We start from the raw sequence: 16,201 nt of genomic DNA on the forward strand, positions 1-16,201 counted from the left end.
GTGTTTACTAGAGATGCTGGGATTTGGGAGTGGGGATTTTCATCACTCAAGCCCAGGTCTGATCATTTCCAGTACACTCCACTCTCACATCACAGATAGATAGAGTCTCATCACATTTCGATATTTTCCAAAATGTTTACCAGAATCATATTACTGCTTATCTATGTTCAGCTGTGCTAATTTTTAAAATATAGTTCCATGCAAATGGTAGTTTTTTGAGGTAATTAAAAAATTCAGAACCAAAGCTGTCTATTTTTTTAATCACTGTGTATGTCTGCAGCCTAGTGTATTTTAAAAAATTAAAATTGTCACATGAGTGTATGTACCTCGGTACTTTGTCTCGTCACAACAAAGATTTGGAGTGACAGACATTAAAGCCCTTGGCCTATCACAGCTCTTGGATCTTGGACAAACCGTGTTTTAGCTTAGGCAAATCAGTGTTACAGCTCTATTTTATTTAGAAGATAGCACGAGAATCCATCCTTGAAGCGTGAGGGCATGCTAACCTAAGGACTTGTAGAGAAGAGATTGGAGGAGTGCAGGAGGGAGGGAGAAAGAGAGGAAGAGGGCAAGAACTCGGGAGAGAAAGAGAGAGAGAAAGCACTTTGGCTCCTGCTTTTATATGTTTTTCCCTCGACCTGGGCCTGCCCTATGCAAATTGGGTTTAGCCCAGAGTGCTGTTTTTTCAGGAGAAGGCAGTGGCATCCCACTCCTGGTCCTTGGACCCTCTTTGACCTTCCTTGACTTTTAGCCACCGCCATTTTGGACTCCTTTTCCCTATTCTACCTACCTAACAATATCATCCTCAAATATTTATGTACATTTTCAGTCAGTTAAAAATTATCCTAATTTTATTGACATGAGAATTTGTCTCTTAATAAGTACACAGTCCCATTTTAGTGTATGTCTGTATGCATGAACATGTTAACATCATTTGATTGATTTTTTGTTTTTCTTTTTTGAAGATTCCGTGAAGCAGGGAATAGCTACCCACTCCAGTATTCGTGCCTTGAGATCCCATGGGCAGAGAAGCGTGGCAAGCTACAGTCCCTGGGGTTGGTAAGAGTAGGACAGGACTGAGTGACTAACACTTTTCTTCTTTTTAGCATTATTTACAAATACAGAAATTTCTATAAACTTTCATGAGAGTTAGCTCTGTGCACTTGTCTGTGTTTGATTAAAGTCTAGAGTCACAAACTGAAGTAAAAGTTGCTGCTGCTGCTAAGTCGCTCCAGTCGTGTCCGACTCTGTGCGACCCCATAGACGGCAACCCACCAGGCTCCCCCGTCCCTTAAGTTGTCATTTAAAGAATGTTCGTTAAAATATTTGCCAAAAGATGATACAGCAACATTATTGATTTTAAATTATTCCTGTTATACATTCAAGTCTCTGAAAACTGTCAGAAAGTAGTCTATACCAGATTGTTAAACTGATTCTTGCTGCCGAGATTACTATCCTATCAGACCTGTAAAATCTGTAAAGGACTTAAACTTCAAAGTTAAATGTGAATTCTTTCCTTACTATTCTACCTCGTTGCTGTTCACACATTGTCACTCATGGAGCAGAATTTTCCACGTTACTCATTCAAATAAGCTTGTGAAAAATGTGGCACACTGAGCCCACTCCAGAACATTTGGGTCAGGAAGTGCTTTGTAAAAATATTTCCTGTTTCTTTTGATAGACAGTTCATCGTCTGTCAACTGAGTACAACACTCAGAAATAACTATGCCAATGTTGATCTGATCATATGATTACTCTTTCAAATCAGAATAATTTCTGTAGTGGTTCATGGATCGTATCTCATCCTCTTTTCTTGGGGTTAAAAATGTGGTAGAAAATATTACTGTGTAAAAATTATATTCTTGTGTAACACCAGACATTCTCCTAAATCAAAACCATTTCTCTTGCTGGTTTCCTCTTGGGTCACACTAGGAAGTCTTCCCATGGCCACATGGCACCTGTACTTTGCATTTCAGGGACGGCTGACATTCCAGGATGTGGCCATAGACTTCACTGAAGAGGAGTGGGAATGCCTGGACTTCAGTCAGCGAGAATTGTACAGGGACGTGATGTTAGAGAACTACAGGAACCTGGCCTCCTTGGGTGAGGATAACTGCCTTCCAGAATCCCTTCTCTACCCACTGGGTTTTGGTTCCTGCATTTCTAGAATGTCTCCTAGAATCTTCTGCTCCTTCTAATAGTTTCAGATCCCTGCTTTCTATGGGAAAATGGATATTTATGAGTTGAGAAAGAAGACTTCATGATGATTCATTATGATTCTCACTTTTCCTTGATGGAATCTGCCTCCTTCTTCTAGGTTAGTGCTAATTCTGTAGGTTCTGTGGAATAAAAGGGTGCCACTCTCCTTTATAAATCAGATTTCTCCCACTTACTGACTTTGGCCTTAGTAGTACTTGACTAGAATCTCAAGATCTTTTCTTTCTGTATTTGTTAGTTAGAAAAGTGCTTCGATAAAGTATTTGGGGTATAATTTTGTAGGCTATATTAACATTCAACCATGCCTTCTCTAGAATGTTAATAATGTAATAATGTAAAGAGCAAGGTAACAGTCATGTCTGACTCTTTGCGAGCCTATGGAATAGTCCATGGAATTCTCCAGGGCAGAATACTGGAGTGGGTAGCCGTTCCCTTTCCAGAGGATCTTCCTAACCCAGGCATCAAACACAGGTCTCCCACAGTGCAGGTGGCTTCTTTACCAGCTGAGCTACCAGGGAATGTTAATACAGCTTAGGAAATTATGTCCCCAAATACTTTAGTTCTAGACTCTATTAACATTCTACCATGCCTTCTCTGGGCTTCCCAGGTGGCACTGGTGGTAAAGAACCTGCCTGCCAATTCAGGAGACATAAAAGAAATAGGTTTGATCCCTGGGTTGGGAAGAACTCCTGGAGGAGGACATGGCAACCCACTCAGTACTTTTGCCTGGACACTCCCATGGACAGAGGAACCTGGCAGGCTACAGTCTGTAGGGTGGCAAAGAGTCAGACGTGACTGGCACGACTTAGCACATGTGCCTTTTCTTCTCACTTGAATACATATTAGATTGGAAACTGATGAATCTCTTGTAAAACGAATATTCCTTTTCCTGATATCAGGTCTTGTGGTCTCTAAGCCAAACCTGGTCACCTTTCTGGAGCAAATGAAGAATCCCTGGGATGTAAGGAGACTGGAGACACCAGCCGTATACACAGGTAGGGGTCAATGGATGGAGCCGACCACTCCACGACAGGTCCAAGAATTAGTGAGGAATTTATCTTTGTCATGTGGTTTGGGAAGATCTGCTTCAGTGGAAATGGTTTTAGAGAAGTCTGAGTTTTTTCTGTTGCTGTCATAGGCGGATATCACCTGCCCCATTCTGTCCCTTTAAATCATTCCTGAATTCATCTCCAGTGATTACTTTTCTCAATCACAGTGAGAACTGAAACCCTTCTCTTGGCCTGTGACAACCTGCATGAATCGATTACTATTCCATTTCGTGCGGGGCAGGGGGCCCCTCGGAAAACTGAACATTTCTGAAAAACTCTAAGACGCTCCTATTAAAGCTTCTACCTCTAGATGACAGTGTGTGAGCGGAATTGAGGACATACTGCCAAAGTTCTAGGAATACTGGGGACAGAGTTTGTTTGTTTGTTTGTTTCTGATATAATTTCTAAAACACTGGAAGCTACAAATATGATCTTATAAATGTTAAATTCAAGTAATTTCTTCACTGTATAAACCAAAACCTCCCTAAAGAGAAAGAATGCCAATCTCAGGATTACTTCAAAGTTTCTGTTTTCTTCATATGAACTCATATGAAATGTTAAGTGTATCTGCCCCAATTCCTCAATGCTAAAAGGCTTAACTGAACTGAACTGAACTGAAAAGACTTAAATATATTCAATTAACTCAAAAAATTTTCAAATAAATTGGCATAAGAGCTTAAAACGTTTTCTACCATATTTTTAATGGTTTCAAACTATTATAATGTTTAGATAATAGAATCTTTTTAAAACATTCTTATTGGAGTATAACTAATTTACAATGTTGTACTGCAAAAAGAATTCATTTTACATATAGATATCTACGCTTTTTAAGATTTCCTTCCCAATTCCATCTCCACAGAGCATTGATAGTGTTCACACCGTACTTTGAAAGTCTCATTTCTGAATTTCTCAAGAACTGCTTCTTTATTTAATGAATCTTGTTATCCACTTCCACAGACTTTGTCCTACGTGTCCTCGCTTTCTGATTAGACCTATGTCAGTATCATTTATGATTTTTATATTGAAACATCATATAGAACGTGCTAAAATAAAAAGTGGATAAAAGAATTAGAGGCATCTAGTGGCATCAGCATTTAAGATGACTGAAGTGGAAGAGTAATCATTAGACTGCCTGTCTCTTCTTCATTTAGTGGTTCTTGTAGCTTTTTGTCTTGCTCCTTCCTCTACACCATACTTCTTTGTCGTCCCATTTTGTCAAATTTTCTGTGTTTGTGGTCTGTTCTGCAGGCTGCAGGATCCTAGCTCCTCTTGCTCTGTTGTCTTCCCCCTAGGGGGTGAGGTTGGTCCACAGGCTTGTACCCTTATCCCCTTGATCTGGGCTTTGATTGCTGTTATTGTGACCCGTGCCTCCCCAAAATATTGAGGGGAGCTTCCCCTTGGCTCTGTGGTTTTCACTGGTCTCTCGGGGTGGGGTCTGCTTCTTGGTTTTTGGAGAAGAGCCCCAGATGTGTTTCTTCCCTCTGATTCTGATCTGTAGTCAAGGCAGGTAGGATTGGAGAACACCTACTGGGAGAGAAGCCACTAAGCATTGCTCCTCTGGGATTGTTCACCTTGGGGTGTGCTCATGCACTGTGTGAGTCTCATGTGACCGCATGTTGGCACTGCATTGGCCCCCCTTCAACCATGGGCATGCTGGCACTTTGCTCTGGTGCCAGCAGCTTTTACTTTTAGGGATTTACATAAACTGTTTATGAAGGCAGAGAGATGTGCCTCCTCAGATGTTGTTTTCACTGGAACACCAGCAGAGATCCAGTGAACTCAGGTCCCAGAATTGCATTCATGGAGCTGGACATGCTGTGGTGCTCTGGGGGCAGCTCAGACTCTAGCCTGGCCCTTCCCCCTAGTATACATCCCCACAAAGTCTACAGCTGCTAAAGCTACACCTCCCATGTCTGTGGGAGCCCTGGTTATCCATTCAGATGCTCTGTAGGGGCTGAGTTGACAAAGCCAGTTGCAGGTATAAAAGCATGGTTTGTGTAACCGTGAGGAGAGACTTCAGTTTTCCTTCCTTAACCCTGGGGATCAGCTGAGCTTTCAGCTCCTTCTATGTGTGTGGGCCACCCACAGGTGTCTGCTGCAGAAGCTGCCCCAGAGCACAGGAGTCTGCTGATTGTGGAGGAGGTGCGTGGGGGGAGGCTGTGGCTGGAGCTCAATAGAGCCCACCTGGGTGGTGGCCCTTCGTAGTGCTGGGAGAGGAGGGGCCAGCACAGGGGGAGAGGGGCTGCAATGGTGGGTCTTCCCTTTGGGCATCAGTCAACAAAGGTGCTCTGCTCTCTGGTGGTCAGGCTTCCTCATAAGCATTCTACTTATAGAGCTCCTCCCTCACCCCTGGCCCCTCAGGATGTCTCCTCACAGCCCACAGCAGTCCTCTGCCTGGCTATGCTCTCCAGACCCCACATTTCAGCACCCAGCCTTTGTCTGCAGCAACAGATACCCTTGCAGGCTGGGTGGGCAGGGCTGGCATCAGTACGCTGTGTACAGGTCTCACTCTGTCCTGCTGCCACAGGCTGTTGCCGTGTTCTCTTCCCACAGAGAATGAGGCTCCCCTTCTGTCCCAGATGAGCTCACATCAGCCCCAATAGATAGGAATAGTAGATAAGAAAACTTTCATTTGATATCTTTCAGCTGTGTCCTCTCACAACACCCGTGGTTTGATGTCAAAGAATCCAAGATTAGAAAACTTAATCCAAAAAGCAAACCTAGGAATATATGAAAGAGCTTACCTTGGAAACGAACACTTAATGAAAGTCCGGGAATATATGGGGGTATGTGAAAGACCGAGAAGATGTTTATATGGACAGAAGGAAACCAAGACAGTTTCACACAATGGGGACATTACTGCCATAAGAAATGAGCAATATGAGTCAAACTGTGGAAAACACCCACTTCAGTTATCAACAGCTGCAGAAAAGTGTATCTGTTCAACCAAAGGCTTAAAGCAGTTTTTGAAACATACACATTCTCTGAAGGGAAATGTGGAAAATCTGGAAAGTCATCCAGTCTCTACTGCAAATACTCATGCAAACCACTCTGAACACAGACTTCGATTACACATACATTCAAGCACGTCTGAAAACCAGAAATTGAAAAACGATGGGGAAAACTCACAATATAACCAGTTTGAGGGATCTGTGAACAAGGGGTCATTATTCTTCCACCAACAGACAATTTCTCTCCATTCCAAAATGTGTAATGTTGATATTAATGGAAGAGAGTTAATCCCACCACCATTGTTGAATACACATCATGATACGGTTAATACGGAACAACTTCTCACGTGTAATAACACGAGACAGGCCTTAAGTAAGAGCTCTACCCCTAATAATTACAAGAATATTTATGATGGAGTGAGAAGCCATTCATGCAATGAAACTGGGTGTACAACTGAACAAGACTCTCACCCTATGAAATATCAGGGACCTCAATCTTCAGACAAAGACTCTAAAAATAGTACATGGAGGAATATCTTTTACCAAACATCAACTTCTGCACTAAATGAGAGTACACATACTGGAGAGAAGACTTACAATTGTGAATATGGTGATGTCTCTAATCAGTCTTCAAATCTCACTCAACAGCAGAGTATTCAGAATCCGCAGAAAAGTTACAAGTGTACGAAATGTGAGAAAGCCTTTACTAACTCATCCAGTCTAAGTAGTCACAGGAAAATTCATTCAGGATGGAAATCTTCCAAATATACAGAGTGTGGTAACACCTCTAATCAGAATTCAGAGCTTAGTCAAGATCAGCAAATCCACACTGGCAAGAAACCTTATGAATGTAAAGAATGTGATAAAGCATTTATGTGTTACTCAAACCTTAGTCAACATAAGCGCATTCACACTGGGGAGAGGCCTTATAAATGTACAGAGTGTGGCAAAGCCTTTAATTGGAAGTCATGTCTTACTGATCACCAGAGAATTCATACAGGAGAGAAACCTTATAAATGTAAAGAATGTGGAAAAGGCTTCAGTTACTGCTCAACTCTTATTCAACACCAGCGAATTCATACTGGAGAGAGGCCTTATAAATGTGAGGATTGTGGCAAAGCGTTTAGACAGCAGTCATGTCTTACTAAACATCAAGTAATCCATACTGGAGAGAAATCTTATAAATGTAAAGAATGCGGAAAAGCGTTCAGTTACCACTCATCTCTTACTCAACACCAGCGAATTCATACTGGAGAGAAGCCTTATAAATGCAAAGAATGTGGGAAATCCTTTCGTCAGAACTCAACTCTTACTGAACACCAGCGAATTCATACTGGAGAGAAGCCTTATAAATGTATAGAATGCGGAAAAGCCTTTAGTCAGTACTCAAACCTTACTCAACACCAGCGAGTTCATACTGGAGAGAAGCCTTATAAATGCAAAGAATGTGGGAAATCCTTTAGTCAGAACTCAACTCTTACTGAACACCAGCGAATTCATACTGGAGAGAAGCCTTATAAATGTAAAGAATGCAGAAAAGCCTTCCGTCACTACTCAACTCTTATTGAACACCAGAGTATTCATACTGGGGAGAGGCCTTATAAATGTAAGTTTTGTGGCAAAGACTTTAGGATGCACTCACATCTTACTAGCCATCAGAGAATTCATACTGGAGAGAGGCCTTATAAATGTGAGGACTGTGGCAAAGCGTTTAGATACCACTCAGGTCTTAATAAACATCAAGTAATCCATACTGGAAAGAAATCTTATAAATGTAAAGAGTGTGGAAAAGCCTTCAGTTACCACTCATCTTTTACTCAACACCAGAGAATTCATACTGGAGAGAAGCCTTATAAATGTAAAGAATGTGGAAAAGCCTTCAGTCAGTACTCAACTCTTACGCAACACCACCGAATTCACACTGGAGAGAAGCCTTATAAATGTATAGAATGCGGAAAAGCCTTCAGTCAGTACTCACATCTTACTCAACACCAGAGAATTCATACTGGGGAGAGGCCTTATAAATGTAAGGATTGTGGCAAAGACTTTAGCAGGCACTCAGGTCTAACTTACCATCAGAGAATTCATACTGGAGAGAAACCTTAGAAATGTAAAGAATGTGGAAAAGTCTTCAAAGCACTCATGTCTTACTCACCATCAGAGAATTCATACTGTAGAGAAACCTTAGAAATGTAAAGAATGTGGAAAAACCTTCATCAAGCACTCACGTCTTACTCAACATCAGAGAATTCCTACTGGAGAAGTGGCAAAGGCTTTAATCTGAGCTCTCACCTTATTAGACAGAGAGCACGTACTGGAGAGAAACCCTAGTAATAAGTGATGGAAGAAGTTTGTCCTAAACATACACTTCAGAAAATACAAGACCATTTATTTAAGGAAGATAAGGAATGACATAAAGAAAATATAGAAAAGTATTTAATAAAACTTAAATCTAAATAAATATCAGAAATTGCACACTAGAAAAAGTGAAAGTCGCTCAGTTGCTTCCAACTCTTTGCAACTCCATGGACTGTGTCCATGGAATTTTCCAGGCCAGAATAGTGGAGTGGGAGGTGAATTTTTACCAACTGAGCTATCAGGGAAGCCCGCAGATAGAAACCATTTCATCAATTCTGTTTTTTGAAGTTCCTCTTCAGGAGAAGTATTGTAGATAGTAATCCATAGTTAAAACAAATCGAAAATTGATATGTTAGTATGGATCACAAGATGAAAGTTGGTATTTAGAAATGTACAAATAGTAGCAATATATCTTTGTTTATATTGACATGATTTGTGGTTGTTTGAAAACCAAAATCAAAGTGATTCAACTCTCAAATTACTCCATGCTGCTATTCTTCATTTCTAGTGTGTAGGCTAAGTTATGTTTTTGGTGGTTAATATCTCAAAGGTGAGACAAGGCCTTCAATCCTAGGGAGAAATCATTTGTATTTATTCTGCATTAGAAGATTAAGGACCCAGGAATGTAACATGTATATCTAAATGGAGGTGTTAGTCATTCATGTCAAACATCCCTATAGGTCACCATGAGGTAAGTGTTCAGGGAGTAATTCCACATATTATAGTAAGATGTACATTTTCAATAGTTATGTCAATGCTTTTTAAGTAAAATACAATGACAGTTCACTGAAATCTTGATGTATCTTTATAATATCAACAGAAGTCATGAATATTAGTTGACATGTTTCAAATAAAGACATCTCTGATCCCCTAGAAGTGTATGGAAATCAGTCACAGAAAAGTCATGTAATTAGTGTATGTTTTATTTCATAAACAATTCACCTCCATTTTGTAACCATAGGAATCACAGTGCTCAGATCATTGTATCAGAGGAATGAATATCATAGTTTATGCTTGTAATCTGTATTTTATTCTGTTAAATAGTGGGTTGGAAAAGGTTTTATTCTGACTGTGTGATATAACATGTTAATAAAACTGGACTGTTTCTTGTGATGAAGTTGGTGTGTAATGAATTGTCAACCTACCGATTTAAGGTTGAAGGGAAAATACCTAACAATAAACTCTTTGTTAGCACAGAGGGATGATATCTGTAACAATTAGTTTCCATCCTGCCTTAAAGCCTCAAATAATTGAATAATTGGATATTTCCCATCATTTCTCCATTGTACTCCCCCCACCCCCAACTTCTCTGTAACTGCTGGGACATTGTGATGGTTCTAGGAAGGATCATAGAGAGTACTGTTGAGAGTTTACCTGAACTACTGCATGCTGTTGCTGCCTCAGCGTCTGTCTGGGGAGCAGGCAGCCTGCAGGTCCTTGAACTCACACCAGCCAGTCCTGTGAACACCTGCAGTAGATGACCACCCACCTTGAGACCAGTAGTCTTGCTGAACCCCAGGGTCTACTGCACAGGCCCTCCTTCAGTGACACCCTCAGAGCTCTAGATTCCTGCTCCTCTTGGACTGAATGGACTGATCCATACTCAGCCTGGCGAGTCCACAGCATTTCAACCAAGGTCTCTTAGAAAGGCCTGAACCCCGAGTACTGCAGCTTTCTCTGCTTGGTTCCTAAGCTTGACCTAAGAAATTCCTGCCCTAGAACCTCCTCTCCTGAGAGGTCTTAGGTGTGCTGAGTGTGAGGGCTGAAGCTCAGGGCTCCTGAGTGTGGGTCTTGGGGGAGAAGCATCAAAATAAACAGGGAACTTGCTGAAGAAACATTCATGACCCCTCTTCAGACCTGCAGATTTATAACTTCTTAGAGTGGGGACCTGACCTCGAGGGGTTCATATTCACTGAAATGGTTCAGAAAGAACCTTGTAAGTGGTTTCAACCTGGTTTCCTATCAAGATCACCTGACCAGTGTTAAGCGATAACCTCCCCACAGAGTTCTGTCTTGGTCCTGTGGGAGGATCAGTGCGGTGTGTAGGAAGTGCTCCAGGGGACTCTAAGGAGAGGCCCGGGTTTAGGACGTGGCTCCTGGTCCATCTGTGAGAGCTGAGGCCTAGCTTCAGTCTGAGGTGAGGCTGCAGGGATGGTCTAGCTGGATTTGGACCAGGGAAATCAGTCAGCTCACATCATCTGTGTGAGCAGAGGATTACGAGCTCTCTCTGAGGAGAGAACAATCAAGAAATAAGTTGAAAGTCTGGTCTCCAGGTAGGAAGTAATTGTTCCTGAATCTCTCCTGAGACAGGACAGGAGAGGTGGGTCTTCTCAGCTTTTCAAGGTCCTTCTGTCTGAAGGTGAATTAGTTGCAGGTTAAAGAGATGTGCAGTTGCCTTTGAAGGTATTCTTTCAATATGCAGAGATGTATTTGCTACATCACATCCTCAGAGAAGACAGAGCAGGAGGAAGAAGAGGAGGAAATGACAGTTCTGTCCTGGGTTTGGGGCTGCGTCTGCTTTTCCCCCTAAAATGCTTGAACGTAGGGAACCTGCAAACCTTTCGTTCTCTGCTTCTAATTTTTCTGCCTGGGGAGATTGTTATCAACTTCTTATTTTTTCCTTTTCTTATCATAGTGAGGACCGGCTCTTTAGATCACTTCTCCCTTGTGTCCCAGAACCTTGTCTCCCTTGTCTGTATCCTGGCTTTCTGTAGAGCATGATGAATTCTCAACCTGAATGAGTGACGTTCAACTGGTGAAAAGATTCCCCTTATGAGAGATCAACATGGGGAGGCATAGGTTCTGAGATTCTCATTGGCATGTAGTTCAGTCTTGGGACCTTAGAGAAGTAGGGGAAACTAGGAATGAATTTACATATATTTGCAACTTGAGATATTTAGAACAGGATTAAGAAATTGTCCTCATGAACAGAATTACCTCAGTGCTCCAGAATTCCACAGGAAGTTTGGGAAATAGAAGGAGAAACATATGAGAGACCTTTCTCTATATTGGTAGGAAGGACTCACTCTTAAGTGTAGTCTTAGGATACAGAACATGGAAGTTATATAAGAAGTGAATTTTGTATAAAACTGATATTTTTCAGGATTCAGATCACTGCTAACATTTATCCCACTACACCTCACATTCCCTGGTTCAAGTGCTTCTGCGATATTGTGATATTGTGAACTGTGATGTTCCTGCTTTTTGACTTTCATAAGGATTTTTGAAAGATTTAGTGAGGGATGTGTATAAGCTGCCTAAATTAATGTAGCAAACTGCCCCTTCTTAGTTCCCTTTGCTTTGGAAAATGAACACTCACCTGTGTTTAGTAAGGTTCTTGCATTTTGGGCATGGAGGTTTTCATCACTCAAGCCCATGTCTGATCATTTCCATTAGTAATATACTCCACACTCATTTTCCAGACAGAATTCTTATCACATCTTTGTATTTTCTACAATATTTACAAGAATGTTATTCCTTATGTTTAACCATTATATCTAAAATAGAATGCAATACAAATGATAGAGATTTTCAAAGGAATAAAAGATTCAGAACCAAGAGCTCTAATTTTGTCTATGTGTTTTTGCACCCTAGTGTATTAAAAAAAAAAAAAACAGAATATTGCCACAAATAAATTATAAGATTTAAGCACAGAAATCTATTCCTGATTTAATAAACATGAATCATTTTTCTCCTAACTAGTGTATGTTTGTGTGCATGAAGATGTTGACAGTATATGACATTTTTTCTCTTTTTGATATTTTTGCCAGTTACCTCCACTGGTAAAACATGTATTAGAGTGGTCTCTGCAAACAGTTCAATTCAGTCGCTCAGTCAGGTCTTTGTGTTGACTTAATTCTTTTTACATAAAATCGAGCTCAGATCCATTGAAGTAAATCCAAAGCTCTACATTTTCTGAATATTTAATCAAATATTACAAACAATTTTGAACACCACTATTTTTTAATCTAAAATTATTTATGTGGCTCATTCAAGATTACAAAGTAAAAAACTGTTAGAAAGTTATATAGTTCGCAAATGGTCAAAAGGATTGTTTTCTCTGCTTACTAATCAATTAAACCTGTAAAATCTGTAAAGCGCATAAAGTTCAATAATAACTATGAATTCGTACCTGGCTCTTTTCAGTTCAGTTCAGTCGCTCAGTTGTGTCCAATTCTTTGCGACCCCATGGACTGCAGCACATCTGACAATCACCAACTCCCAGAGCTTACTCAACCATGTATCCATTGAGTCCGTGACACCATCCAACCATCTCAGTCTTTGTTGTCCCCTTCTCCTCCTGCCTTCAGTCTTTCCCAGCATCAGGCTCTTTTCCAGTGAGTCAGTTCTTTGCATCAGGTGGCCAAAGTATTGGAGTTTCAGCTTCAGCATCAGTCCTTCCAATGAATATTCAGGACTGATTTCCTTTAGGATGGACTGGTTGGATTTTCTTGTGGTTCAAGGGACTCTCAAGAGTCTTCTCCAACACCACAGTTAAAAACCATCAATTCTTTGGCACTCAGTTTTCTTTATAGTCCAGCTCTCATATCCGTACATGACTAGTGGAAAAACCATGGCTTTGACTAGATGAAACTCTGTCGGCAAAGTAATGTCTCTGCTTTTTAATATGCTGTCTAAGTTCATCATAATTTTTCTTCCAAGGAGCAAGCATCTTTTAATTTCATGGCTGCAGTCAGCATCTGCAGTGATTTTGGAGCCCAAAACAATCAAGTCTCTCACTGTTTCCATTGTTTCCCCATCTATTTGCCCTGAAGTGATGGGACTGGATGCCATGGCTGTTTGCCATGGCTCTTTTCAGTTCAGTTCAGTTCAGCTCAGTTGCTCAGTCGTGTCCGACTCTTTGCGACCTCATGAATCGTAGCACGCCAGGCCACGCTGTCCATCACCAACTCCAGGCTATTCACAATGGCCATTTATCAACCAGACATTTAGTTAAAACTATGCTTGTTCAAGGTGAAAAACTGTGGGCCCACCCTAGAACTCTTGAATCATAATGTGCTTTTTAAAAAAAAAATCTGCTTTGACTGATATTTATCCAGTGCAACACAAGGAAAACCCTCAAAACTAAATATGCCTCTGTTGAGCACATTTAATAATTTTTCTCCCAGATGAATGAATGAATCAGTCACTCAGTCATGTCCTACTCTTCGTAACCCCATGCACTATAGCCTGCTAGGTTCCTCCCTCCATAAGATTCCCCAGGCAAGAATACTGGAGTGGGTTGCCTTCCCTTCTCCAGGGGATCTTCCCAACCTAGGGATTGAATCCAGGTCGCCTGCATTGCAGACAGATGCTTTACCATCTGAGCCACCAGGGAAGCCCAAGTGGCTTTGTGGATCATCTGTCATCCTGTTTTCTTCAGGTTAGAAATGCGCTAGAGCATATTACTCTGTAAAAAAAGTATATTATTGTATACCATCAGACACTCTTCTCATTGAAAAACTAGCTCTCTGTACTTGCTGTTTTCAACTTGGGTCACATTAGGAAGTCTTCCCACAGTCACATGGCATCTGTCCTTTGTATTTCAGGGACGGCTGACATTCCGGGATGTGGCCATAGAGTTCACTCAAGAGTGAGAGAGTCAATTCCTAGGCAGGTTGATAAGAAGTCCGGAGGTCCCCAAGGAGAGAGGGGTCTGAAATTCTCAAGGAGAAGGAAAGGACAAACTTTTTTATCTACAGTCCTTAGTCTTAGTCAATTACACAACTCAGTTTAAACTCTGTACTAGGGATTATACAACAACAATATATCCTGCCTGAGGACAGTTTCTCCTTCCTGAAAACCTTCTGGCTAATCCTGTTATCTTAAAATGTAAATCATGGGAGTGGGTCTAGGAAGATCTTTACAACCACCAGACAATCTTTTGTTTCATTGGGATAACTAATTAAAAGGTATATAATTCCCTTGCTAACACTAGTGAGTGGGCACTCTTTCTGCCCCCTTCTGATGTCTATGTCAGAAGCTTTCTCTATCTCTTTTATACTTTAATAAAACTCTATTACACAAAAGCTCTGACTGATCAAGCCTCGTCTCTGGCCATGAATCAAATTCTCCTTCAGAGGCCAAGAATCCCAGCGTCTTCTATGGCTCAGCAACAACCTTTCAAGAGGAGTGGGAGCGCCTGGACCTCGGTCAGCGGGAATTGTACAGGGATGTGATGTTAGAGAACTATGGGAACCTGGTCTTCTCGGGTGAGGACAGCTGCCTTCCAAAATCCCTTATCTACCCTCGGGATTTTGATTCCTTCATTCGTAGAATGTCTCCTGGAATCGTCTGTGTCCTACAATAGAGGTTACGATCTCTGCTTTTGAGGAAAAAATGGGAGTTGGTGAATATAGACAGAAAGCTTCCTGATGATTCACATGATTCTAACCTTCCTCTTTCTTGAGCTCTCTGCCTCCTTCGCTCTAGACTAGAGGTCACTCTCTCAGCTTACTGGTATAAAATCATGCTGCCTTCCTCATAAAGACAGAGGTCCACCTTTATGTTTGACTGAGTGTTATTCTGATGGAGATCTCAGGATCTAGGTTTCAACTATTGCCTACTACATTAAATGTGCTTTCTATAAAGTCTTTTGGGAAGTCACATCCTGGACTCTTTTCACATTCTACAATGCCTTCCTCTCTCCCGAGACCACAATGTTGTTCAGTCGCTCAGTCATGTCCGACTCTTTGTGACCCCATGGACTGCAGCATGTCAGGCTTCTCTGTCCATCACCAACTCCCAGAGCTTGCTCAAACTCATGTCCATTGAGTTGATGATGCCAACAAAGCATCTCATCCTCTGTCGTCCCCTTCTCTTCCTGTCCTCAATCTTTCCCAGCATCAGGGTCCTTTCCAATGAGTTGGCTCTTCCCATCAAGTGGCCAAAGTATTGGAGTTTTAGCTTTGGCATTAGTCCTCCCAGGGAATATTCAGGACTGATTTCCTTTAGGGTGGACTGGATTGATCTCCTTGCTGTCCAAGGGAACTCTCAAGAGTTTTCTCCAGCACCACTGTTCAAAAGCATCAATTCTTTGGCACTCAGCCTTCTTTATGGTCCATCTCTTACATCCATACATAACTACTGGAACAACCATAGATTTGACCAGATGGACTTTTGTTGGCAAAGTAATGTCTCTGCTTTTTAACACACTGTCTAGGTTTATCATTGCTTTTCTTCCAAGGAGCAAGCATCTTTTAATTTCATGGCTGCAGTAACCCTCTGCATTGATTTTGGAGTCCAAGCAAATAAAGTCTCTCCCTGTTACCATCGTTTCCCCTTTTATTTGCCATGAAGAGATGGGACTGGATGTCATGATCTTAGTTTTTTGAATTTTGAGTATTAAGCCAGCTTTTTCACTCTCCTCTTTCACTTTCACCAAGAGGCTCTTTGGTTCCTCTTTGCTGAGATTATTGATATTTCTCCTGGCAATCTTGATTCCAGGTTGAGCTTCATCCAATCTGGCATTTTGCATGATGTTATCTGCATATAAGTTCAATAAGCGGAGGACAATATACAGGCTTGATGTACTCCTTTCCCAATTTGGAATCAGTTCATTGTTCCATATCCAGTTCTGTTGTTTCCTGACCTGTATACAGATTTCTCAGGAGGCAGGTCAGGTGG

General features: G+C 41.3%; 1 protein-coding gene across 3 annotated transcripts; it reads left to right on the forward strand.

The window, feature by feature from the left end:
- The first annotated feature begins 1,982 nt into the window (after positions 1-1,982).
- LOC114117769 (zinc finger protein 678-like) lies at positions 1,983-9,649 on the forward strand. Of its 3 annotated transcripts, none has more exons than XM_060398790.1 (3): positions 1,983-2,103; positions 3,117-3,212; positions 5,913-9,649. In XM_060398790.1, exons 1-3 carry the CDS (start codon positions 2,070-2,072, stop codon positions 8,321-8,323), a joined length of 2,541 nt encoding a protein of 846 aa, XP_060254773.1. In that variant the 5' UTR covers positions 1,983-2,069; the 3' UTR covers positions 8,324-9,649. The 3 variants fall into 3 exon arrangements, with proteins under 3 accessions (XP_060254773.1, XP_027833295.1, XP_060254774.1); XM_027977494.1 differs by having other exon boundaries at positions 2,070-2,103; positions 3,117-3,199; positions 7,037-8,323; XM_060398791.1 differs by lacking the exons at positions 1,983-2,103; positions 3,117-3,212 and having other exon boundaries at positions 7,008-7,960; positions 8,045-8,323.
- Positions 9,650-16,201: the final 6,552 nt, after the last annotated feature.

The sequence above is a fragment of the Ovis aries genome, chromosome 14 (assembly GCF_016772045.2).
Source record: "Ovis aries strain OAR_USU_Benz2616 breed Rambouillet chromosome 14, ARS-UI_Ramb_v3.0, whole genome shotgun sequence".
Classification (NCBI taxonomy): Eukaryota; Metazoa; Chordata; class Mammalia; order Artiodactyla; family Bovidae; genus Ovis; species Ovis aries.

What these genes read in the sequence shown, in the direction of transcription:
- LOC114117769 (XM_060398790.1), top strand. Translation starts at nt 2,070, where the DNA reads ATGTTAGAGAACTACAGGAACCTGGCCTCCTTGG. An exon ending in CAGGAACCTGGCCTCCTTGG is followed by an intron (nt 2,104 to 3,116) that starts GTGAGGATAACT and finishes TCCTGATATCAG; the next exon opens with GTCTTGTGGTCTCTAAGCCA. An exon ending in GACACCAGCCGTATACACAG is followed by an intron (nt 3,213 to 5,912) that starts GTAGGGGTCAAT and finishes GATATCTTTCAG; the next exon opens with CTGTGTCCTCTCACAACACC.